At 39.5% G+C, this 26,847-nt stretch overlaps 2 protein-coding genes across 4 annotated transcripts in view; both read left to right on the top strand.

Moving 5' to 3' along the window:
• The window catches only part of SLC35G2 (solute carrier family 35 member G2), a 40,796-nt gene extending 27,656 nt beyond the window's left edge, over positions 1-13,140 (top strand). Inside the window, exons 1-2 of one of the 2 annotated variants that reach the window (XM_032408639.1) lie at positions 7,836-8,622; positions 9,768-13,140. In XM_032408639.1, coding sequence (XP_032264530.1) covers positions 9,786-11,024 — 1,239 coding nt within the window. In that variant the 5' untranslated portion in view covers positions 7,836-8,622; positions 9,768-9,785 and the 3' untranslated portion in view covers positions 11,025-13,140. Of the gene's footprint in view, positions 1-7,835; positions 8,623-9,767 lie in introns of those variants that run through there. The other variant, XM_032408638.1, reaches the window with a different exon arrangement.
• Positions 13,141-18,822: 5,682 nt separating this feature from the next.
• NCK1 (NCK adaptor protein 1) overlaps positions 18,823-26,847 on the top strand; it is a 76,318-nt gene continuing 68,293 nt past the window's right edge. The window contains exon 1 of one of the 2 annotated variants that reach the window (XM_032408635.1): positions 18,823-18,969. The gene's annotated coding sequence lies outside the window, so the exon portion shown is untranslated. The remainder of the gene's footprint in view (positions 18,970-26,847) is intronic. The other variant, XM_032408636.1, reaches the window with a different exon arrangement.

Genomic DNA, 26,847 nt, shown 5'->3' with positions numbered 1-26,847 from the left:
TTACATTCACAATGTTGTGCAACCATTACTACTATTTCCAAACCATTTTCCTTACCCCAAACAGAAACTCTATAACTATTAAGCATAATTTCCCATCTCCTCTCCTCCCAGTACCTGGTAAGTTCTAATCTATTTCCTCTTTTTATGAATTTGCCTATTCTAAATACCTCATTTAAGTGGAGTTATACAACAGCTGTCCTTTTGTGTCTGGTTTATTTAATTAGCATAATGCCTTCAAGGTTTGTCCATGTTGTAGTATATATTGGAACTTCATTTGTTTTTATGGCTGAATAATATTTGATTGTATGAATATACCACATTTTCTTTATTCATTCATCTGTTGAGGCACATAGGTTGTCCTCCCCTACTCCCAACCCCTGCTCACCAAACACATACTGGAGGAACCACTACTTTTTCTTTAGAGAGGGGTAGAGAGAGTGAGAAAGAAAGGAGGAGGGGGGAGAGGGAGAGGGACAGAGAGAATCCCAAGCAGGTTTCATACCCAGCATGGAGCATGATGTAGGGCTCATCTCACAACCCTGAGATCATGACCTGAGCCTGAGCTGAAATCAAGAGTTGGACGCTTAACCAATTGAGCCACCCAGGCACCCAGGAACCACTACTTTCTAAAACTTAATGCTGTCATACACAAAGAGATTAAATGACAAGAGGAGGCAGAGGCTGAGTACCAAGTGGCACAGGGAAAAGTCCCAGAGGAGTGAAAATGTGTACAATTAGTTTGGATGGCAGGAAGCCAGGTTTTAGGGTGAGATTCTCAGTGGCAGGAGTGGTCATGTGATTGAGATTTTTCTCCTACTTCCTATACAGGTATTTTGTCATCATCACCCCTATTACCTGTCAGAGAACTTATGATTTCAGGAAAATGAAAATAGTTTTGGCTATTCTGAAAGCAGAATGTGATTCTGACAGTGATAATGCTTCGTTTAAGGCAATGAAATAAATATTTTTTGTGATCATTTGCATGAGTAAGTGGTAGCTACTCCTGGGCTAGAATGTCAGAGCTCCTGTGGGGGATGGGAGTAAAGTTGAGAAGGTAAAGTAGGGAAAGAGGGAGGGGATTGGGAAGAGGAAAGGAAAGAAAAGTAGGGCGGAGAGATTAATTTAGGGTACTGTGTTACAAAGTTCTAGACAACCCCTGGAAGAAATTCTTTTCAACAATAGAACCTACTGACCTGCTCCACATTGCCTACCTGATGCCCTTCACATAGAGTGTGTTCAATAATGTCTATCAAATTAATTTCCTAAAGTGAATACTTTCTTTTATCTCCTTTTAAGTTCTGTCAGTTTAAAGTGAGGTAGGCAATTGGCTTTCTCCAAATTTTGAATGTTCCACCCCTCCCTAGTGCTCCCCTACTCCTAAGCCTCCTAAGGTTTCACTTCCTCACAAAGCTGAGTTGGCCCATATTTAGTGCTTAGCACATTATCTGTAAAATGTAAATATCAATATGTCCGGCTATTGATGGTATTGCTACTATTTTCTTCATCTTTCCTTCTGTTTTCACTGGATTTTAGAGCTATTAGTTTTGCCTTTCTTTATTCTATTTGATTTCCTATTCTTGCTTTTTATCCTATTTCTGATTGTTTCTGTTAGAGTGCTGAAAATATTGTCATGATGTCTGGCTAAATCAAGGTCTTCTTTGTCTCCTTAGTCTCTTTCTGATAGCTCATTGCAAGAATGCTTTAATCTAAGTGTTACAAAAGGGGAAATGATTATTTGCCTTATATTTTTTTCCTAAGAGAGATGTAAATGGACTGTTCTTTGTCAAGCAATAATCTGATGCAATATGAGTGATATTTTTATTGAAAGTTCTGCGATTACATATGGTATATATGTCCTAAGTAATACATCTGACTTAGAATGATTCTGTCCAGAATTTGCTCTGAAATTTCATTTTTTATTTTTATAGAGGTCATATCATATTCAGTTGGCTTACCGTAGGAGACTACTAGACTGTATGTCTCCTCTTTTATTATTTATTTTTCTGTCAAATTTGCCTATGACGGGTTCCTATATATACATAATCTAAGTATTTGATTGAAGTGCCATTAGCTTTTCCTGTAGTCCCTCTTTTATTATCTTCATCAACTGTTCAGTTTCATGATTTGATTATATACTTGGTTCATTTTGATTATTTGCCACTTAGATGCAACATGAATATTATCACACCTTCTAAGAAAGGGAAACATTTAATTCCTCATGATAAATTCTTCACTTCCTAAGTGTGCCTGATACAAGATAGGACATGTCCTTTACCTTCTACTCTGTTATTTCTCACTTATTATCAATATTCCTGTCTTTCAAACTCTATTAGTTTACTTAAGAAGTGATTTTCTAGTTAGAGAGGTGAGAGTTTAGAAGCAAGTTCTTTTTCCTCTAAAGCAGTGTACCTTTACACAAAGATACAGGCTCAAAGAATATTAATAAAGTACAAGCAAACTTAAATGCTGCCTTTAGTCCTTCCTGATCTTTAGGAGTTGCAGTGGGGAAGAAAGAAGAATCCCTATTCAAAGAGGAGTGTCGAGGGTTATGCCAGCCAGGGCTTAGCCTAAAGGTGGGTAGAATCATGCTGATAGCCTTTGGAGCGTTAGAATGTGGGCCCCTTTTCATCAACTTGGAGGGAAGAATGGCTTCTCTCAGCAGGTCTCAGGAGGTATATTTAACAGTACAGACCCTGTGCATGTCCTGATGTCTCATGATATCCTGGAAAGGTGGTTGTTGTGTCCTCCCTTTTAGGTGATCAATTAGGTGAAGTCTTTTCATTTTCACTCAGGGACAAGACTGTCCAAGCAAATTGGGGTAATAAGGTATCTTAGGGCTAGACTGCTCGGGTATAAGGTAGTAACCTATCAGTTCTTTATATTTATTTAAAAGCCAATTTTATTTATAAGTTTTAATTATCACGTTAGTACTTACATTTAAACCACTATATTATAATCAAATTGTAGTAGCCAGATTTATAGCTAAGACTTTTTTTAAAAAAAGATTTTATTTATTTATTTGAGAAAGAGAGACAGAGAGAGCACCAGTGGGAAGGGGGAGGGGCAGAAGGAGAGGGACAAGCAGACTCCCCAATGAGTGGGGAGCCTGATGCAGGGCTCAATTCCAGGACCCCGAGATCATGACCTGAGCTGAAGTCAGATGCCTAACTGACTGAGCCACCCAGTCACCCCTATAGCTAAGACTTTTCACCACTATAGGGATCATTCTGGTAACTAAAGAAAGAAACTCACTATCAAGTAGCATTTGCTTTAGGTATCATGAGGGGATTGTCCCATGGATTCCTACCAAGACAGTAGGCTAGTCAGTGTTAAGTTTCTCAGCCTTAGGAGAGAATTGATCATGGGCTTCGTGTTGTAGAATGTAGCTTAGGAAACAGTGCCTCTTTTGGACAAAAATATTGTTTTCAGGCTTGCCACACTGAATTGTCCCCATTGTTCAAGCAGACACCAAATTATGTGTCCTTTTAATCCATTTGTGTTGAGCATTTCAGGTTGGTACATTTGTAGCCAGGCAGGCTGGTCCTCTGGTCCTATTGTTTCATATTCCCTCTACTCAGCTGAGTTGTTCTACACAACTGAAATGTACACTTCTGCCTTGGAGGGCACCTTCTCACATAAATCTTTGTTAGAGGAGCTTGGATCCGTGAGATTAGTTTAGACTCTTTGTCTCTGTGAGGAAGAAGTAGAATTGGTGCATTGGTCAGAACAACTCTGAACAGGGGGTAGAAAGTTGTGATCACTGAACTGCACAGTGGTCTTGCATGGGATATATCAAAATACTAAAAGTGTGAAATCATTAAAAAGACAAACTGATTTTGAAGAGAGCTGAATCAAAGGATCCCAATAATTACCATTTAAAACTCTTAAAATAGACATGATTATTACTCTCGTTGGTGGCAGAGCCAGAACTCAAAACCAACATTCCTGACTTTTAAATTTATTATCTCTAGAAAAAAATTTTTTTCTCCTCTATACTTGATAAATTGTTACATATGCATACAGTTAATTCAGGTATCCTTTTCACCTGGAAACTTGCTAAGACTCCCCCATGTTTGGGTTAGATGCCCTTTGTATGTGCTCGAGCAACTCCTTGAATTTCATGTAGATTGCATTATAAACTTATTAAAATATTAAATTTTGACTTTGTCTCTTCCATAGTTTGTGAGCTCTATGAGTGCAGGGACCATGCCTGTTTTATCTTCATATTTATAGAGCCTAGCGTGGTGCTGGGCTTATGGTACCTCAATTAATATTTATTGAAATGAACATACATTGACTTACACGTGCAAAAATGTAAGAACTAGTTAGGATTTCAGGTTCTGTTTAAGAACTGTATTCATGAAACCTGAAATTAAATGAAAACTAGAGAGACTGAAGAAGATTTTTATGTATCTCTTTAGTATAAGATTATTTTTGAATCAGTGGGGCACAATATAATATTAATAGTGCTTAGAAATACCTGGAATATATCTGTCATAGACTAATCCATTGACAGAAAAGAACAGAAATTGCACAGTGCAAATAATAGTTTAAAGTATGCAGTTGGACTAGGATTAAATATACTAATGTATGCCTAACAGGATGTAGAATAAAACTTTTCTCTTACTTTGGAATGAGCATCCATGATTCTAAAATGAAGGGCAAAATGTACCCCTTTCCTTTCCTTTCTCCTTTCCCCTTCCTTTCCCTTCCCTTTCCTTTCCTTCCTGCCCTCCTTCCTTCCCCCCCTTCCTCCTTCTTCCCTTCCCTTCCCTCCTTCCTTCCTTTCTTTTTTATTAAGTAGGCTCCACGCCCAGTGTGGAGCCCAACACAGGGCTTGAACTCATGACCCTGAGATGGAGACCCCAGTAGAGATCATTGAACTGACTGAGCCGCCCTGGTGCCCCAAAATGTTCCACTTTCTAAAGCCCATCAATTAGGGCCAGAAATAAGAGGCCTTTCACTTTAACTATCACTGAGATCACTATTCCTTCCCATTCCTTAAAATACTGGGAAACACAGTGGGGTATTCTAGTTATCTACTGTAGGTAACAAATCATTCTAAAGCTGAGTAGCTTAAAACAACAATTATTTTATTATCTATCGTAGTTTCTGTAGATCAGGAATTTGGGAAGGACTTGGCGGGGAGATTCTGACTCAGGGTCTCTTATATACTTGAAGTCAGCTGGGTGGCTACAGTTGGAGCAGTTGGAGGGGGTTGGCCGGGAATTTCTCTCTTTATATAGTCTCAGGACTACATAAGGACTACCATGTGGTTTCTCTACATGGGCTAGTTTGAGCTTCCTCATACCTTGGTAGCCTCAGAGCAGTCAGACTGCTTATCTGTTGGCTCAGAGCTCCAAGCAAAAGTATTGCAGCTAGGAAGGCATAGCTACATCACTTTTTATGACCTAGCCTCAGAAGTCACAATATGTCACTTCTGTCATACTCTATTGGTTGAAACCGTCACAAAAGCCTACCTACTTTTAATGTGAGGGAATATAGACTCCACCTCTCTATTTAATAACGTTAAATTCACATTTAAAAAAATCCCAAACATGAAGTATGGGAGATACTAGATTTGTGGTTCTCTTTGGAAAATACAGTCTGTTACAGCAATCATATTATCTGTTATGGGTCGTTGGTTTAAGAAAAATGTTACGCTTTTTCCTGATGGGAGAAAGGAGAGGCAAGTCCCCCCTTCTAGCTGTGAAGATTACCAGATCATTATGTGCAATGATTGAGTGTGCCTTCTCATTCTCCATTTGGAAGTCTGTTTAGACACACATTTTAATTTGCCCTTTGCTTGCCTGAACAAAGAGAAATAAAATTGGAGAGAAGGGGGCAGCGGCAAATGGTCCGTACACTCACTGGAGTGGTAAGGATATGTGAGTTTCCTGGGACCAAGTGGATACTGTTGGTGCCTGCCCAAGAGAGCTGTCCAACAAGGAAGAGGACCGAACAACAAAAATCTGTGGGCCATAAGCCCTATGGCAGGAGGTGCTCTCACATCAGGGATTTATGCACTAGGGGGGCCCTACAAAATTTACCCAAGATAGCCTGCATTTGGATACCGACAACCTAGAGAGTATCAGTGATCTATCAGAGTTAACAGAGAAACAAAGACAACAATGAAGGAGTGATTTCCAACATGTTATCAGAGTGAGGTCCAGAACCAGTAAGAGATTTATTACAAGGAATTGGCTAATATAATTGTGGGGGCTAGATAAAAGAGTCTGAAGTATTTAGGGCAGGCAGCCAGGAAGAGAGGATCAAGAGCATGTTGGAACCCCATAAGCACAGGTTGAAGCTTCTTGCCCACAAGCGGTAAGGAGAAGATCATGAGCAGGCTGGAACTCCAAGGGCATCAACTGTTTGGAATCTCCAAGCTCAAGAAAGGCCTAAGCCCTCTTTTATTTTTATTTTTTTAAGATTTTATTTATTTATTTGACAGAGAGAGACACAGCAAGAGAGGGAACAGAAGCAGGGGGAGAGGGAGAGGGAGAGGGAGAAGCAGGCTTCCCGCTGAGCAGGGAGCCCGATGCGGGGCTCTATCCCAGGAACCTGGGACCATGACCTGAGTTTAAAGACTGAGCCACCCTGGCGCCCCAGGCCTAAGCCCTCTTTCAAAGGGCTTACCCAATCAGGTCAGGCCCATACAGAATAGACTTTATTTTGATTAACCTAAAGCCAACTGATTAGGGACTTTTTTTTTTTTTTTTTAGAGAGAGAGAGGGCATGTGTGAGTGGTGGGGGTTGGGGGGTGGGGCAGAGGGAGCAGGAGAGAGACTCTTAAGTAGGCTCCATGCCCAGTGTAGAGCTGGACGCTGGCTCAATCTCATGACCCTGAGATCATGACTTGAGCTGAAATCAAGAGTTGGAGGCTTAACCAACTGAGCCACACAGATGCCTCTGATTGAGGACTTTTATCACATCTGCAAAATGCCTCCACAGCAACACCTATATTAATGTTTGATTAAATAACTGGGGAATGTAGTTCAGCCCAGCCAAGTTTCTACATCAAAAAGCCATCACGCAACAACAGCAAATATAAAACATGCATCCCTTTCCTTTTCCTTCTTCCCTGTGCCAATACACCAGGGGAGCTGGAGCCTAGAATAGAGAGATGGAGGAGGTGTCCCAGAGGCAGACTACATCGCCCTCCCACAGACTCCAAAGGGAGGGAACGAGAGGAGTAAAATGGCAGACCACATCCTCTCCCTATCCATGTCCCTGGAGCTACAAATCTGGCCTGCAATTGGAAATGGGAAAGCTTTGAATGGATATAAGACAAAATTTTAACAATGGATAGCACATCAGAAGTTATAGGTTCTAACAGAGATGTCAGCAAGACTCTGACTAGCAAGGAAAGGAGATTTAACATAGTAAATTTGGGTACAATGACTAGAGACGAAACTCAGCACTGAGTTGAGACACCTAAATAACAAAATGATTAGAGGCGCCTGGGTAGCTCACTCAGTTAAGTGTCTGCCTTTGGCTCAGGTCATGATGCCGGGGTCCTGGGATCAAGCCCTGCATTGGGCTCCCTGATCAGCGGGGAGCCTGCTACTCCCTTTCCCTCCCGCTCCACCTGCTTGCGCTCTCTCTCTCTCCCTCTGTGAAATGGATAAATAAAATCTTTAAACAATTAAAAAAATGATTAGATTACAAAATTAGAACTACTGCAGATGTTAGACAAGGAAGAAAAAAAATAAATGGGGAAGCTTAAGGGAAGTTTTTTGTTTTGAATCTTTAAAAGACAGATTAAAGTGATAGTGGTATAACATAGATGGACTTTAAGAGAGAAAGATTGGGGCTAGTTAGGATGCTATTGAAATATTCTAAATAGGAATTAACAATAACCTGATCCAGAATTACAAAGGTAAAATGGAATTGGAGAAGGAAAATCTGAGAAATATTTCAAAGACAAGAACAATAAGATTGATGACCAAATAGAAGTGTGACAGCAGAAAGGATAATTCAGAGTATTCCTTGGTTTCTAACTTGGGGAACTGGAGAAATGGTGGTATTGCAAACATAAATTCAGTGAGGTATTGAGGAGAAAATCACTTTAAGTTAGGGAAGGAAAATCTATTTGGGAGACCAAGACATTCAATTTGGGATTATTGAAGCTGAAGTCACAATTTGATACAAATTGGAATAAAAAAACATCAGACTAGCTTGATAGTAATATGTAGGAAGGACTGCAAGGGGGAGGTCCAGGTTAGGAAAATGAAGAACTTGGAGGCACAGGTGGTGTTTTTTAAAAATGATTTCTTCCACCTGAAGATAGTGTCATTTAGAAGAAAAAAGAGTAAAGAGGAATGAAACAGTTGGCTACCCAGATGGTGTCAAAGAACTAAATAGGATTTGATTTCTAGACCATGGTTTAAGATCCTGGAACTGGTGAGTTTTTGGCAAGGACAGGAAGTATGTCATAAGGACAAAAAAAAAAAGGTTTACTTTTTTAAATTTTTTTTTCAGAGGGGAGGGGAAGAATCAAAGAAGAAATTGTTCTTAGAAAAAAAGAACAAACAGGAAAGAGAACTGAGTGAACAAATACAAGTCTTGGAGAAAGAATAACAACGTAGAAGATACCCAGTGTTTCAAGAAAGGTGAAAGGTGAAAGAAAGGAAGCTGAATTCTTGTTTTTACTGAGAGTTCATGATATGCCAGTACTGTGGCAAATTCTTTATATGCATTATCTCATTTAATCCTTACAACAAGCTTTTTTCCCACTTAACAAAATGTCATGGACATTTGTGTCAATAAAGATCTGCATCGTCATTTTTAATGGATTAGTACAGCATAGTATTCCATTGTATGAAGGGTCATTGTGGTAAGCTACAGTGAACCCTCTTACTCATTTTTTCTACACTTTTTTGTATGCTCTTTTTCTTAACAGATGAACATCTTGTTTTAGTTTGTAATTTCATTTTTTGAACAATATTGTGATTCAAAAATAAAAATACAAAAATGTATATAGTATAAATGTTTTCTTCCACTCTTGTTCCCTGTTCCACCCTAACAATTATTAGTTTATTTTGTATCTTTCCATAATTCCTTTATGTTATATAGGCATATATAAAAATATATTATTTTTTCCTTTTTTTAAAACACACAAGTGATCATATCTTTAGGATAAAATCTTAGAAGTGATATTGCTAAATTAAAGGGTAGTTTCAGTTAAAATCCTAAAATATATTGACCAATTGCTTATCAGAAAGGTAGTACACACCAACAATGCATGACTGTCACTAAATCCATTTTACTTATTTTCTTATTTTGATCTATCTGTATATCTAAATATGTATGAGGAGTCCAGAATAAATGTTAAAAAGACTGTAATTTGTACTATAAAGCTAACTGTGATATTATACAGAAGTGATTATACAAAAAACTTTGGACTTACCTGTTTAAAATTTATAATATAGATAGAGGAACACAATGAAAAGGAAAGGTTTTATCTAAGTTGTTAGATAAGTTGTTTTCTGTGTTTTTCTTACTGGATGAGTGGGGAAACAGGTAGGAATGAAAAGATGAATGAAAAATTTCAGTTGTTTGTAGTGCAAAGATAAGTAACAGCTGAATGAGACAAAGAATAAGCAGAAGGAGAAGTAGGGGCAGGTGTCAGATGAGAGTGAAAAATGCAGGTTTTTTACAACCTCTACTTTCTATGATTAAATTGGTGCGTATGATTGTAATAGAAATCAAAACTAAATTTCAACTGAATATGTACATTTATCTCTTCTTTTTTTCTTAAATAGAATTGATTATCTGAAGAAATGGATACTTCTCCCTCCAAAAAATATCCAGTTAAAAAACGGGTGAAAATACATCCCAACACGGTGATGGTGAAGTATACTTCCCATTATCCCCAGCCTGGGGATGATGGATATGAAGAAATCAATGAAGACTATGGAAATTTTATGGAAGAAAATCCAAAGAAAGGCCTGCTGAGTGAAATGAAAAGAAAAGGAAGAACTTTCTTTGGAACCATGGATACTCGACCTCCGCCAACAGAAGACCCAATGACCAATGATTTTGGACAATTCCAGAGCTTTGCAGAAAAAAATATTTTTCAATCCAGAAAAATGTGGATAGTGCTGTTTGGATCTGCTTTGGCTCATGGATGTGTAGCTCTTATCACTAGGCTTGTTTCTGATCGTTCTAAAGTTCCGTCTCTAGAGCTGATTTTTATCCGTTCTGTCTTGCAGGTCTTATCTGTGTTAGTTGTATGTTACTACCAAGAGGCCCCCTTTGGACCCAGTGGATACAGATTACGACTCTTCTTTTATGGCGTATGCAATGTCATTTCTATCACCTGTGCTTATACATCATTTTCAATAGTTCCTCCCAGCAATGGGACCACTATGTGGAGAGCCACAACCACAGTCTTCAGTGCCATTCTGGCTTTTTTACTTGTAGATGAGAAAATGGCTTATGTTGACATGGCTACAGTTGTTTGCAGCATCTTAGGTGTTTGTCTTGTCATGATCCCCAACATTGTTGATGAAGACAATTCTTTGTTAAATGCCTGGAAAGAAGCCTTTGGGTACACTATGACCGTGATGGCTGGACTGACCACTGCTCTTTCCATGATAGTATACAGATCTATTAAGGAGAAGATCAGCATGTGGACTGCACTGTTTACCTTTGGTTGGACTGGGACAATCTGGGGAATATCTACTATGTTTGTTCTTCAAGAACCCATCATCCCATTAGATGGAGAAACCTGGAGTTATCTCATTGCCATATGCGTCTGTTCCACTGCAGCATTCTTAGGAGTTTATTATGCTTTGGACAAATTCCATCCAGCTTTGGTCAGCACAGTACAACATCTGGAGATTGTAGTAGCTATGGTCTTGCAGCTTCTAGTGTTACACATATTTCCTAGTGTCTATGATGTTTTTGGAGGGGTAATCATTATGATTAGTGTTTTTGTCCTTGCTGGTTATAAACTTTATTGGAGGAATTTAAGAAGGCAGGATTATGAGGAAATTTTAGACTCTCCCATTAAATGAATACTTGATTATTATCTTGTTAACATTTAGTTATTAATAGGTACACTGCCATTTTAATGTTTACCTGTAAATGTCTTGTGTTGTATAACTGACAGAGTGGTACATAAAATTAATATATGCAGATGTAGAAAATTTATTCTAGTCTAATATGTTAAAAAACAAATATTAAATATGTGAAACACCATGAACCCAGTGTCTCTACTGTTATTAACAAAAGGTAATTGTGGTAGGATAATGTTAACTTTCATCACTAAAAAACATAATACTTGAGGAAATGACCCCTTTCCAATGGAACTTCTGTGGCCTTAAAAAAATGTTCATGCACAATGTTCTACAAATGTTTAATAAAAATCTTTCAATATTCAAAAATCTTCATTGGTGAAAAGGACACAATAGGGTGAAATGCTTAATACCAAGCCCTGATTTGTCATCTATTTACATTAGAAACTAGAGGTGACTAGGTTGGGTAAGGGAGCCTGAGTTGAGGCAAGAAAAAGGGAACAAAGGAAAACAGCTGGTTTTTCAATGACCATAGTGGTTGTCCTACTTTCAAACAGGAAATTGCTCTTCCCTTTGCTATGGCTACCTTAGGTAATGCATAGGAAATGGAAGTAGGGAGAAGATTGGATTCTAGACGGTCCATGCCATTTTGTGCCTGATGGTGGGAGACTTAATGTTGGGGCAGGGTCTACTTACCCTCAGTTTTACAGATCTTTTCCAAAACTGCCCTTGTTTATGATTTTGTAGCAAATATATGTGTGAGCTGCAGTAAAGGTAATCCTTACCCCTGAAAAAAGACACTAACAGGAATCACGGTATAGCAGAAAATTGATACAACATGGTAACTTGAAATTCTTTTCAAAAGGGCATAAAAGTCAGTAAAAGCATATAAGGTAGCATTAATCTGGGTCTAATTTGGGCAATTTTACTAATTTAGCACAACAAGTGTTGATATGGTTATTAAGCTATTGTTATTGTTATTGAGTTATTTTAACTCCAAATTCACTCTTCTGTGCTAACCTCTGTGATGCTATGGCTCAGACCTTGCAAATTATATTTTTCCTACACTGGCTGGTGTCTCACTAGGTTCCATCAATAAAGGGCATTAGAGGGAGACTAGAAGACAGGAGAAGGGGAGAAAGGATTTCCTCCTTTCCATTTGTTTGCAGTTTCTGTCATTGTTACCCCAGCAATAAGCAATATCCCTTTGCTCCAGCAGCAGCAACTGATCTCAGCCTTGAGCTTCTCCATCCCCCAGCAGCCTCATCATATCCCTCTTAGTAGGAGGAGGACCAGATAAACAGCATCCTTTCTGGGATCTGAGCTATAGCTCAGCTGGGTCATTCCTCTGAGCTTCGGACAGCTTATAGTCCAACCTTGACCCCTCTTTTTCACTTGCCCTAAGGGTGGTAGCTGCTCTGTACAGTTATCACCTCTGGGCTACTGCAGTGCTCCCTTTTTGCTTTTTCAGTCCATCAATACCCAATACTAGATTCTTTCTGTTATAATATCTTGTGATTTCTGTCTTCTTGACTAATATGTCTCTAAACCTTTCCCCAAATAGCCCACAATCATTAGTAGGGTATCTGTGCTTTTGGGAAGATGTTAATGTTCAGATTTTCCAGGAATTACCAGACACTGGCTCTCAACTATCCAAACTGAAGAAATTATCCAAATTGAAGCATAGAAAGAAAAAGTTTTGAAAAAAAATGAACAGAGCCTGGAATGACCTGTACTAAGGATTAAGAAGTCTAGCATAAGTGTAAATGTAGTCTCAGAAAAGGACAGAGAGGGAAAGGGGCAGAAAAAAATATTTGGAGAAATACTGGCCAAAAGATTTCTAAATTTGATAAAAGGAAACAACAATATGAGCCAGTAATCCACAGATCCAGGGAAATAAGTGAACCCCAAGCAGCATAAATACAAAGAAAACCACACCTAGAAACATAGTGCAACTGCTGATAAACAAAGATAAAGAAACAAAACTTTAAAAGCAGAAGAAAAAAAGACATATGACATACAGGAAAACAGTAAGACAGCTTCTCATCAGAAACACTGGAGGCCTCACTCTCGCCACTATTGTTCAACATAGTACTAGAAGTCCTAGCAACAGCAATCAGACAACAAAAAGAAATAAAAGGTATTCAAATTGGTAAAGAAGAAGTCAAACTCTCTCCTTTCGCAGATGACATGATACTTTATGTGGAAAACCCAAAAGACTCCACCCCCAAATTAACTAGAACTCATACAGCAATTCAGTAATGTGGCAGGATACAAAATCAATGCACAGAAATCAGTTGCTTTCTTATACACTAACAATGCAACTGTAGAAAGAGAAATTAGAGAAACGATTCCATTTACAATAGCACCAAAACCCATAAGACCCTCAGAATAAACCTAACCAAAGAGGTTAAGGGTCTATACTCTAGGAACTACAGAACACTCATGAAAGAAATTGAAGAAGACACAAAAAAATGGAAAAACATTCCATGCTCATGGATTGGAAGAATAAACATTGTTAAAATGTCTATGCTACCCAGAGCAATCTATACCTTCAATGCCGTCCCGATCAAAATTCCAAAGACATTTTTCAAAGTGCTGGAACAAACAATCCTAAAATTTGTATGGAATCAGAAAAGACCCTGAATTGCCAAGGAAATGTTGAAAAAAGAAAAACAAAGCTGGGGGCATCATGTTGCCCGATTTCAAGCTATATTACACAGCAGTGATCACAAGACAGCATGGTACTCGCACAAAAACAGACATATAGACCAATGGAACAGAATAGAGAGCCCAGATATGGGCCCTTAACTCTATGGTCAAATAATCTTCGACAAAGCAGGAAAAAATATGCAAAGGAAAAAAGGACAGTCTCTTCAATAAATGGTGCTGGGAAAATTGGACAGCTACATGCAGAAGAATGAAACTTGACCATTCTCTAAGACCATACACAAAGATAAACTCAAAATGGATGAAAGACCTCAATGTGAGACAGGAATCCATCAAAATCCTAGAGGAGAACATAGGCAGTAACCTCTTCAACATCGGCCACAGCAACTTCTTTCAAGATACATCTCCAAAGGCTAGTGAAACAAAAGCAAAAATGAACTTTTGGGACTTCATCAAGATAAAAAGCTTCTGCACAGCAAAGGAAACAGTCAACAAAACAAAGAGGCAACCCACAGAATGGGAGAAGATATTTGCAAATGACACTACAGATAAAGGGCTGGTATCCATGATCTATAAAGAACTTCTCAAACTCAACACCCAAAAAACAAATAATCAAGTCAAAAAATGGGCAGAAGACATGAACGGACACTTGTCCAAAGAAGACATACGAATGGCTAACAGACACATGAAAAAATGGTCATCATCATTAGCCATCAGGGAAATTCAAATCAAAACCACACTGAGATACCACCTTACACCAGTTAGAATGGCAAAAATGGACAAGGCAAGAAACAACAAATGTTGGAGAAATTGTGGAAAAAGGGGAACCCTCTTACACTCTTGATGGGAATGCAAGTTGGTACAGCCACTTTGGAAAACAGTGTGGAGGTGCCTCAGAAAATTAAAAATAGAGCTACCCTATGACCCAGCAATTGCACTACTGGGTATTTACCCCAAAGACACGTAGTGTCTTTGTCTTTACCCCAAAGACATGTAGTGAAAAGAAGGGCCATATGCACCCCAATGTTCATAGCAGCAATGTCCGCAATAGCCAAACTGTGGAAAGAGCTGAGATGCCCTTCAACAGATGAATGGATAAAGAAGATGTGGTCCGTATATACAATGGAATATTACTCAGCCATCAGAAAAGATGAATACCCAACTTGTACATCAATATGGACGGGACTGGAGGAGATTATGCTAGGTGAAATAAGTCAAGCAGAGAAAGTCAATTATCATATGGTTTCACTTATTTGTGGAACATAAGGAATAGCATGGAGGACATTAGGAGAAGGAAGGGAAAAATGAAAGGGGGAAATCAGAGGGAGAGATGAACCATGAGAGACTATGGACTCTGAGAAACAAACTGAGGGTTTTAGAGGGGAGGGGGGTGGGGGGGATGTTAGCCTGGTGATGGGTATTAAGAAGGGCACGTACTGCATGGAGCACTGGGTGTTATACGCAAACAATGAATCGTGGATCACCACATCAAAAACTAATGATGTATTGTATGGCAACTAACATAACATAATAAAATAAAATTAAAAAAAAAAAAGAAGAAAGACTGGAAGCCAGAAAAGAATAGAATGACATTTTAAAGTGGTGAAGAATACCACTCTGATGGCTTCTTATCCCCTATAGGATAAAGGCTAAGGTCCTTAACTCCTATAACCTGCTATTGCTTACTTTTCTAGTCATCTTCTGCTCCAGCAATATTGTGTAATACCTTTTCAATTGTGTAATACCTTTTTAAATGCAGGCCCCTCTATGTGGAAAACCCATCTCTTCTTTGCCTACTTATTTGCCTGACTAGCCTGACCATACAACTCCCCCTGTGGTTTAATGTCCCCCTATACATTTCTATAGCTGTATTAACTATATTAATAATAAATATATTTAAATCTCATTCTCTGACACTGGATTGAACTCCTTTCAGTTAAGACTGATCTTTAGATTTCCAGCACCTATTATAGTGCCTACCACAGAGTGGACTCAATAAATTTTTGTTGAATTAATTCCCATAAAAGCATAACAATACTCAGTCCAGAAATTAAATTTAGTTACCAGGGTCCACTAATTTCTATACTTCACAGTCAAGCTTGTGATTAGTTACTTCTTGTTGATTAGTAAGTAGGGCTTTTTTGTTGTTGTTGCCCTAAACAGTCCTACCTGGCAGTGATGCTAAACCAGATCATCCTCTAATCATTTCTAACTATAAGCTATCAAGTTTCCTGGGAAAGATCTTGAGACATGGAGGCTCATTTTCCCCTTCCTGTCTTCCCAAATCCTTTCCTTCAGGATTAATAAAGTGAGCTGCCTACATGTTTTTATCCTAGACAGATTAGCTATCCCTATCCAAAGCCCTGTTTCCAGTCCATAGGTCATAAGTTTTGGTCTAAATGTTATCGTCACATGATTCTGGCTAGTCCCTGGTCCACTCAGCACTAATTAGCAGGGGTGATTCCCATTTTTGGTTTGAGTTCTGCTAAAAGAGAGGAAGAAGAAGCCATGTGAATGTTCATATTTGGAAGTTGGGGAGACAGGGTGTATGGAAGGAAGTCTCTGGGACAACTTCCACCCCATAAGAACATGTAACTCCATTCCTTCTAAGTTACCATACTGCAATTTCATATGTGGCTTTTGCCTATCTACTTTCTACCCAATGCTTTCTTGTTTCATCGCTATTTCTTTTTTTCCTTCAATTCCTTCTCCTCTTCATATGTTTTTTGAGCTTTTCTTTTCTTTCTCTCTTTCTTTCTTTCTAAAAGATTTTATTTATTTATTTGACAGAGAGAGACACAGCGAGAGAGGGAACACAAACAGTGGGAGTGGGAGAGGGAGACGCAGGCTCCCCACTGAGCAGGGAACCTGACACAGGGCTCGATCCCAGGACCCTGGGATCATGACCTGAGCCGAAGGTAGATGCTTAAAGACTGAGCCACCCAGGCACCCCTTTCTTTTCTTTCTTTTTTTTTTTAATTTCCTGGTAAGAATGGGTGATGAGGAAACTTAGAGAAGGAAAACTAAAAGGAAAAAACATGTTTACAGGGAACTAAAAACCCTTTTAAAAGAAAGCTCTTTCCCTTATTTCTTCTATTGCTTAAATAGGTGGCACACAGTAGTCAAGAGATCTAGATCAAAATCTTGTGAAGGTTCTGTTCAGACCACTGGTTCATTCAAAATACGTATTCCCTTACAAAATAAAATCTAAACTTACAACTTCAGCATATTTTTCTGGGTTTATTTTCCCCACTTATGGCAGTGGTATAAGCTACCTGATGGCAGGAACCACTTTACCTGTTGTATTTGTATAAACACCCCCAACCCATCACATGTTAATTATGTAAGTAGAATTGAACTGAGCCAGGTTTTGCTAACAGTTTGTTGTATGATTTTGCAGAAACAGTTTTCACCTCTGGACAATCATTTCTCCAGCTTAAAAAATGAATATAATAGCATCTCAATCCATAAACTTTATAAGATGTGTCAACAAATAAAACTATTGTATTAGCTTGAGCTGCCAATAACAAAATACCAGCAACAGAAATTTAATTTCTCCTGGTTCTAGAAGCTGAAGTCCCACATCAGTGTGCCATCATGGTCAATTACAGGTGAGAGCTCTCTTCCAGGCTTGCACATGGCCCTTTCTCACTCCTCTCATGGTGGAGATAGAGAGCAAGCTCTCTGCTGTCTCTTTTTACAGGAACACTAATCCTATAGTTGTAGGGCCCCACTCTTATATCAGTCAATCTTAAGTACCTCCTAAAGGCCCTGTCTTCAAATACAGTCACATTAGGGGTTAGGGCTTCAACATATGAATTTTGTGAGGGGACAAACTCAGTCCATAGTAGCCATTATAAATATGCAACGGAATTTAGACCATTAGAATAAATTTGAAGTTCACTTACATTATTCACTTTGGATGCTAATAATGGGATATAGACATACAGTAGCTGTTGCCCAGAGTTTCATGGTTTACTTGCCAGAGCCAACTTGAAGCCAGGAAGGGGTGGAAGGTGATTGTGCTTGACCTTGTGGTCCTAAATAATGGCAACCAAACCACATACATCAGAACTCAAATGAATAATTTCGAAGTTAAATGCAGAAGAATGTGAACCCTTGGGACTTACAGTTAGGCCAGGATTAAAGAAGGGAAAGGAAGCTGTATTAACGCCTTAAACAATATTTACTTACCATCTATGTAGTTGGCAGGAGGGAAAAATACTGACATGGTTCCTGACTTAATGAGTTTACCATCTACGTGGGGATACGGACAAACTCAACAGTTTGTTTGGGGAAAATACCTGTGCTCCATGAAAAGTATCTAACCCAGCAGGTTTCCCTGAGGAGGCGACGCCTAAGCGGAGCCGAGCCACAAAGATGGTTCAGAAGGCATGAGGCAGGTTGAGGTGGGGGGCTGCAGTACTGGAGTGGGGAGAACCAACTTACTGATCACCGGGCAGGTGGCTGGGACTGGGCCGCTAAGAATGGGCACCCTTGGCACTGAAGGTCATTGTCCTCCTCACAGCATGGCTACCACAGCTGAGACTGGAAGCTATCCACGCACCAGGGCACCTGGAAGGCCCTTAGACTCATCTTATTTCGGTTTGTGGCTCAAATTAACCGTACATCTTACATTTTTCTCTCAGGTTCCCATTTCCAGGCCTTTTGGTTTGTTTTTCATTTTCTCTCCCTGCCCCTAAAAACCTTCTGTTGGGCAAGACCCTCTTTAATGCAGAAACCAGGAAGAAACTCCCAGAACAGCTGGGGCTGAACTTGGGAAGCAGTAATTTCTGCTGCGGAGTCTCTAATGTGGCGCTGAGGAGGAAGGCCCAAAGTAATCGGCTACAGCAACCGGAGAGGCAAAAACGACAAGAGCCAGGTCAGGCCAGGCACTTTTCACCCTCTCGCTCACTCTCTGCTGGACAGCCTCAGTTTGATCCACGCCCAGCACAGCACTTGATTGACAGGCGGGCCGGCCCAATCCGAGCGCGGCGCAGACAGCTCTCGCTTCAGGGATAGGAGAGAAAGGAGCGACTGAACCTATCGGATTGTGCCGGGAGGGGGTTTCCTGCCCGCGCGGATCCGCCCACGGCCTCCCGGCCAGTCGGCGCCGGAGCCCCGCCCGCCCGCCGCGCGCGTCCCGCCCCTCTCCCGAGAGCTACGCGGCGGCTGAGCGGAGGCCTCGTGCCGTAACGGCCATCGCGGCGGCCGCGGCGGTCTCCCGGTGCCCTCCTCAGGTGAGCTGGGGCCGCACGGACCCGGCAGAGGGAAGGTGAGACGGTCCTGCCGGTAGGCAGACGCACAGACAGCCTTTCCTTTCCCCGTGCGTCCACACAGCCTGTTACTCGCTGCGTTGCTTCCTCTTCTCCGGCGAAGTTAGCCCCCCGGGCGCCGTCTGCCGGCCCTGAGCTGAGCCGGAGGGGGCGGGGAGGCCGCTTGGCCGGGCCTGGGCGTTTGCATCGCGGCTCCGCGCGATCCTCTGGCCAGTGCCCGGGACCGCGCAGCCCCAGGCCTCGCTCCGGCCGGCCGCTCCTGCGAGGCTGGGAGGTCGAGTGTGCGGCGCTCGCGCTCCCCTCTTTCTTTCTCTCCCTAAAAAGTCCTGTTGTCTGTTGTGGCGTAATCCGAGGCGGGGGAAGGTAGGGACGTGGTAGAGGAGGGGACGGGCGCACTCACCTCCAGCCCTACAGGAGGGGAGGGGGCCGTAACCTGTGCTGAGGGTGGACATCCTTGGGATGCGCCCTGTGCCCCTCCCCCCAGCCCCAGCAGTTTCCCCCGTTCTCGGGAAATCGAGGTTATTTTAATCATATGGACCTGCTGTAGTTTCGTACGCTTGCTTGTTGCTTCGGCTGTGAGCTTTTGACTTAAGTGTAATATATCCGGTAAAAAAAAAAAAAAAAAAAAACTAAGTAATTGGTTTTGTGACGTTCTGTGGTGTTTTCATAAAAGTTAAATTTGCCGTTAGAAGCTCGGGAAGCTGGATTTTTTTAGGGCTGAGAACTGTAACATTATAGGCGCTTAGTTATTGTCGAACGGATGAGCTGGTCACCTAAAAATAATTTCACCCGTTAGATTTGGTAAGAAAACATAGGAGTTAGGAAAGAAAAGTTGAGAATTTCGAATCCCATCTTGGGTGGTGAGCAAAGAAGCTCAGTGTCTGGTCAAAACGGGTAAATGTTGCAAGAGGTATTCATTTTTAAAAGTCTTACTTTGGTAGATGGATGAAAAACGAACTATATAATTTACTAAGCATCTGGAAGCACTGTTCCTAAAATCTTAATCTTCAGCGAGGTGGAATGGGGAAATAATCCAAGAAGGTTTTGTTTGTTTGATAATTGTCAGTTATATTTAGTTCTTAAGTAGGCTCCCATTCACAGTTTGATAGTAACAAGGAATACCATTCACAGTTTGATAGTTACAAGGAATATGCATTGGTTGATTAATAGTAGTTTTCATTCCATCTTGATCATGGACTGTGGAATTTTCTTTTTTGGGAAAATTGTGATTTGGAGGAATTAGCTATAATATCAGTTAAACCCTATTCGCAGAGTGCTGGAGACTCAGCTGTGCTTGTTCACATATTAAATTTTAAATTGTTCACTTTATTTTTCTGTGCATTATCTTTTAGTGCAGATTTTACCAGTGTTTTCAGGTCCATATAAATAAAATTTGAAGCATACACAGAATGTTTTGTTAGATACTGAATGGTACTTTATGCTTCTGGGTTTATTTTTCTTTTGGACCGTTGAGGACTTCCTTGCCAAAGCTCAAGGTAGATTTAATGTGATTATTGTTATAAATCACTTGTCAGGAGGACTTCATTTAATAAATACAGAATGCGTCCATTTTTTATCATAGTATCATACTTTAATAACTTTTACAGTTTACTTACCTTTATAATATGGAAAAATACCAAATATTCTCTACCTACGTCAGAAAACTGAATGATTTGTTATTTAGTCAATAAGTAAAATTGGAGGAAACTCGTGAAATCACTAAGCATTTAAGAAATTCTTCATAAATACTTGGGTGTGCTGTTTTAGGAAGACAACTGATACTTATTTTAAAAATTTATTTATTTAGAGAGTGCTGGCCTGCTCACTTGGGTGAGGGGGAGGGAGTGGCAGAGGGAGAGTGAAAGGGAGAGAATCTCAAGCAGACTCCCTGCTGAGTACAGTGTGTGATTTGGGCATTAGGGCTGGGTCTCATGACCCTGAGATCTTGACCTGAGCCAAAACCAAGAGTTGGTCACTCAACTGACTGAGCCACCCAGGCGCCTCAGGAAGACAACTGATATTTAAAGATTATTTAATTAAGGCAGTAATTCTATCTGGATGATCCTCATTTTACTGATTCCATAGGCTGACTTTGTTTTGGTAACATTACACTTGCAGCTACCCAGACACAAACCTTGGTTTTGTCTTTGACATCCTCTATCCACATAGCATTGGCTAATTTTTGTCAGCCATTTTTTGGAAATTTCTTTGAGATATATTCCTTTCCACTAGCTTGTAATCAGGTTTTCTGCCTACCTTTTCTCTCTACTCATTATGTCCTGCCTTCCACCTTAATCTTAAAATTATGTTTCCCCATGTCCCTCACTGTGAAACCAGCGATAACTCCCTGTTATTTATAGAGTATACCTCAGAATTCCTAGTCTTCTAAAAGTCTGCTCAATACCTATTTTTTTCTTATGACAGCACTGTTTCTCTATGAGAGCTGACCATCCTAAACCACTCTATCATTCTCATTTAGAGTTTGTGTTTTTCTACCTTTGTCTGTTGAGAATTTGATTGCCTATGCATAGCCTGCCTATTCTTTAAAAGAAATCCCTTCCCCCCCCCCCACCAAGTTTCCAAAGTAGCAAATGAAGTCATATTTTGTTGAAGTTTCATTTTTGGTCCTGAATTCAGTGCAGCCTTCCAGATCTTTCTGTTCTCTGTATTGTTACTTTCCTTTGAACCTGTTGCCCTTACTGTTTTATCATTCCGTTGGTTTTTTTTTTTAAGCTTATGTGGACTTGTGTCATAATATCATGGAACAATACTGTGGGAACATTGGAATTACAACCTTTCGTTTTATAGGTAAGGAAAATGAAAGCCATACAGAATAACTACACAAAAATTCACACATCTAATGATGGTGGCAGAGCTGAAACTCAAAGCTTGATTTCCTAACTCAAGGTCTGTGTATTCTTTTTTTTTTTTTTAAGATTTTATTTATTCGAGAGAGAGTGAGCGCACAAGCAGGGTGAGGGGCAGAGGGAGAAGCACACTCCCTGCTGAGCAGGGAGCCGAATACGGGCTCCATCCTGGGACTCCAGGATCATGACCTGAGCTGAAGGCAGACGCTTAACTGACTGAAACACCCAGGTGCCCCTTGGTCTGTGTATTCTTTAAAAAACTTTTTTTTTCTATGTATTTCCAAAGAAGCTATACTATTTTTCTTTTTTTTTTTTTTAAGATTTTATTTATTTATTTGGCAGAGAGAGACACAGCGAGAGAGGGAAGACAAGCAGGGGGAGTGGGAGAGGGAGAAATAGGCTTTCCGCTGAGGAGGGAGCCCAATGCGGGGCTCGATCCCAGGACCCTGGGATCATGACCTGAGCCGAAGGCAGACGCTTAACCCACTGAGCCACCCAGGCGCCCCTATACTATTTTTCATCTCTTGCAATGCAGTTTTTTTATTGTTTGCTTCACATTATTTTACATTCTGTATCTTTACACCTTCCATAGATTCAAAACTTGTATGTGAGGGCAGTGGGATCTTCATAACTTGGATTGTTTAAATAATTAAAACTGATTTAAAGTCTTTTTCTTTGCTTGTTAGATGTATTAACAGCATTAACAAAAATAATATTCTCATCTCTATAGTTGAGTCCGTGATTCATTAAAAAGTGAATGGATCTCTTAGAATTTTTACTCCTGGAGTTTAGTTTGTTTGAATCTCTTAGTTCAAAGAGACTGGATATTTGGGTACTTTCAAAGTAGATGTGAACATTGCAGTGGTTTGGAGGAAACCTGCAGGGTTTATCACATAACTAAATTTAATGATCCAGCCAAATGTTCTTTTTCTCTTTTAGATTCTTAGAACAGCAACACTTTTACATTTTGCTACTTTGTCCTCTTGTTCATCTGTCAGAAACCTGATTATTGAGCAATCTGTTTATTGAGCAAAATATTCTGAAAACATTTGTTCTTTTGGGAAGTCAGAGAGCTTTTATATATTTGCTCTTGACCTTTTTTTCCTCTTAACTCGGAAGTTTCTGTTATAGTGGCAGCATAGGGTTGCCTTGGTTTTTGTTGTTGTTTTTTTACACTTATGTAGCAAGAGTTGAGTAGTGTAAGATAGCACAGAAAACTATCAGGTGAAATATTTCTGGAAGGAATGTTTTACCCTTTGGGTTTTAAACAGGTTAGAAGCTGTTTTTCTATTTTTTGGTTGTTTATAATGGCTTGTTTTTTGTTTAAATAAATAATCTGCTAAAATAAACTGTTGAAACACTGATTCTCTCATTCTTTATTCCTGAAATTGTATTTAAGGATTGCTGAATTGGACGTAAGTATGGTATGGATAATTCTGCTTTTCTTGAAACAGACCAATCGAATAAAGCAGTGAGATTATGGCTTTTAAAAAACGGTTGCATCTAAAGAGCTTTTTTTGTTGCTTTTTAACAATCAGCCTTCCAAAAATTTCAGTACGTATTTCCAAATCATGTTGTATTTAGATAAACTCAAATAATTGATATAACAAAGAATTTAATATGCCCTGTATTTTTTGAGCATTCCAGCAAAACAAAAATTTATATTTACCACAAAAACATTCTATTAATTAAATGAAACTTTGGAAAATTTTCCTTAGAAATTCTTGATCGCTTCCAGGTACTAAATGTTCTTGCATGATAACATTTTTTATTTTTAGAAACATTTAGAATACTTTGTGTACAGCCCCTTCCCCTAGAAGCAGAGGCAGAGGGAGAAGCAGGCTCCCCGCGGAGCAGGGAGCCCGATGCGGGACTCGATCCCAGGACCCTGGGATCATGACCTGAGCCGAAGGCAGACGCTTAACCGACTGAGCCACCCAGGCGCCCCACCCCTCCGTATTCTTAAAAAGGCCTATAAGACCTTCCATGATTTGGCTGCTTCTAGCTGCAACTCTTGCCATTCTCCCTTTCCCCCCCTTTTCCCTTCAGTAGCCAAGATTTTTTTGCCTTAGAACCTGTGAACATGCTCTTCCTACTGGGCAGATGGCTCCCTTTTGGCTGCTGGTAATAAAGGCCAGATAATTTCTCACACCAGAAAAACCCAGGGTTTGCGTTGCACTCATTTATTTAAATAATATTTCCAGGTGTTTTTTTCTTTAGTAAAAATAATTCTGAAATAAAGATCTTTGTATATAAAGCCTTAGATTTTTTTTTTCCCTTTGATTAATTCTTGTTGTGGGATGATGCAATTGAAAATGTCATTGATTTCTTTAAAAACTTGTTAAAGTATCATTTAAATTTTTTAAAATAGCAAAGTACACAAATTTCATTGTATTTGTAGACACCTATCCATCACCCAGATCAAGGTATAGAACATTTCCAGTGCTCCAGAAAGCTCTCTCATGTGTCCTCTCATTCACCATTTCCTATCCCCAAAAGTTAATCATTGTTCTGACCTGTATCATTTTTGTCTGTTCTTGAACTTAATGGAACCATAGAATATACACTCTTGTGGGTGACTACTTTTGCTTAATAATTGTGTTTGTGAGATTCACCTATGATGTTGGGTATAGCAGTAGTTGGTCTTTTTTACTGATAGTAGTTTTCTGCTGGATGAAATATACAATTAAAAAAAATTCACCATTAATAGATATTTGGTTTGTTTCTAGTTTTTAAGCTATTGTGAATAAAGCTGTTATATATACATTTACTTACAAGTCTTCCACTGGACATACACAGTCATTTCTTTTGTGTATGTATACCTATGAGTATAGTTACTCTTTTCTTGTTTACCAGTTTTTGAACCTGCTGGGAGCAGCTTTCTGTCTCCATAGTAGTTTTCTGGACTTTCTCCCTTCACCATAAGACTAGTGACTCCCCTTGCCTTTCTTCTGTGTTAAATCTCTTATTTCCTGTGAATCATGTAGTTCTTTTTTTGGTTTGACCCCTCCTTTGGTGGAATATATCCCATAGTAGATTCCTGTGAAAGACTGAGATCTTGTATTAATAAAATGCCCTCTTTTTTTTGGTCTTCCCATGGGATTTTGCTGGGTAATGAATTCTGGGTTAGAAATAATTTACTTTCAGAAATAATTTACTTTCAGAATTCGCAAGGCATCTCTCCATTGTTTTCTGGCTTGTGATCCTTTTGAGAATTTTGAAAACATTCTGATTCCTGATCCTAATGTTTTTTTGCTTTTTTGGAATTTTGTATCTCTTGTATTCTGAAATTTCATGATGGTGTGACTTGGCGTACATCTGTTTTTGTGCGTTTTCTTGGATACTCATTGTGCCCCTCAAACCTGCAAAATTATGTTAGTCAGTTCTGGGAAATTTTCTTGAATTATTTCATTGATGATTATATTAGTCACCTAGGGCTGCCATAACAAAATAACACAGACTGGGTGGTTTAAACAACAGAAACTTATTTTCTGACAGTTCTGAATGCTAAGAAGTCCAAGATCAAGGTGCTATCTGGCTTCTAGACAGCTGCTTTTTCACTGTGTCCTTACAAAGCCTTTCTGTATAGGGAGTTACCTCTCTCTTCCTCCTCCTCCCCTTTGGGGGTTGAGGCTTCAACATGAATGGGGGGGGCAGGGAGATGACACAATTCAGTCTATAATAATAGTTTCCTTCCTTTTGTTTCTCTCTCTGATAATTTTGTTATTTCTGCTAGTTCTGTTTGTATCTCCGACTAGTCCTTTGGTATTTGTTTTTCTTCTTTAGTTTTCATCTCCTAGTGTTTTTACTCTATATTATATGAGAGGTTTCGTTAACTTTATTTCCTAAGCCTTCTGCTGAATTTTTCATTTTTTCCAGCAAGATTTTGATTTCCCAAGAACTCTTTATTCTTTAAAAATTCTTTTTTTATAGAGAGTATCCTTTGCTAGTTTCATGGATACATTTTCTTCTCTAATTTCCGAGGGTATAAAAATGACTTATTTTTTGCCCTTGTTTCTTCTTGGGGACTCTCTTCTAAATTGGTTTCTAACTTTTATGTTGCTTGAGGTGTCAGTAATCCTTGGATGTTATCTTGAGATTGAAAGCTTGAATTGATGGGGTCTTAAACGTCATTGCATGGTGGTCCAAGTGAGCCTTTTTTTTTTGAGAAAACCCTGATGTCTGGGAGGTATTTCCTCTTGAGGGAAAACAATTTTCTTGAGGGCTGAAGGTTTGACTGCCCCCTTTGTGTGTGTGTGTGTGTGTGTGTGTGTGTGTATAGGTATATGTGTGAGGGACTGGATTTCTCATTCCCCACTTTTGGTAGGGTACAAAGATTTTTAGTTCTATCTGGTGATCCCAGTTCAGAGTTGTGTAGCCTACCATTAGGTATATTTGGGGAGGAAACTTCTAAGGATTTAACCACTTCTTAGCTTTCACCCGGTCTTCCTTATTTAAACCCCTCTTTTCTCAGTTTAAGCAGTAGTAGGTGCTGCCAATTCCTAACTCTTGAGGATTCCAGGGTGTAAGTTGGGTTTTTCAACTCCTGGGTTAGGCTTCACCTTTCTGGAATTCACTGAGGTAGTAACTAGTTGTCCATCTGTCTTTTTAGGTTACAAAAATTTGTTGCTATTGCTTGCTTTCCTGTATATTTTGCCTACTGTGTTAATTTCCTTTAAAAAAAAGAAAGAAAACTTATCTGTTAAATCCACTATTTTAATTGGAACCTCTCAAAAACCTTATTTGTACTGCCCAAAGCCAGGAATGATTTTACATTTTTTAAGGGTTGTAAGAAAAGAAGAATATGTGACAGAGACTGTGTGTGGCCCACAAAGCCTAAAATATTTACTGTCTGGCCCTTTAGAGAAAAAGTTGCCTTACCCTGTCCTTGTTACAAAGTTTCTGATTTCCTTTAATAAGGCTGTTTCTAGACTACTACTTTACTCCCACTCAGGCTTCAGTTTGTAATCTTGGAACTTCCTGAAGCTCTTTGGGTTTTTTGTTTGTTTG

The sequence above is a fragment of the Phoca vitulina genome, unplaced genomic scaffold (genome assembly GCF_004348235.1).
Source record: "Phoca vitulina isolate PV1807 unplaced genomic scaffold, GSC_HSeal_1.0 scaffold10, whole genome shotgun sequence".
Lineage (NCBI taxonomy): Eukaryota > Metazoa > Chordata > Mammalia > Carnivora > Phocidae > Phoca > Phoca vitulina.
Note: the sequence above shows the minus strand (reverse complement) of the source record. Positions and strands in the feature narration are given on the sequence as shown.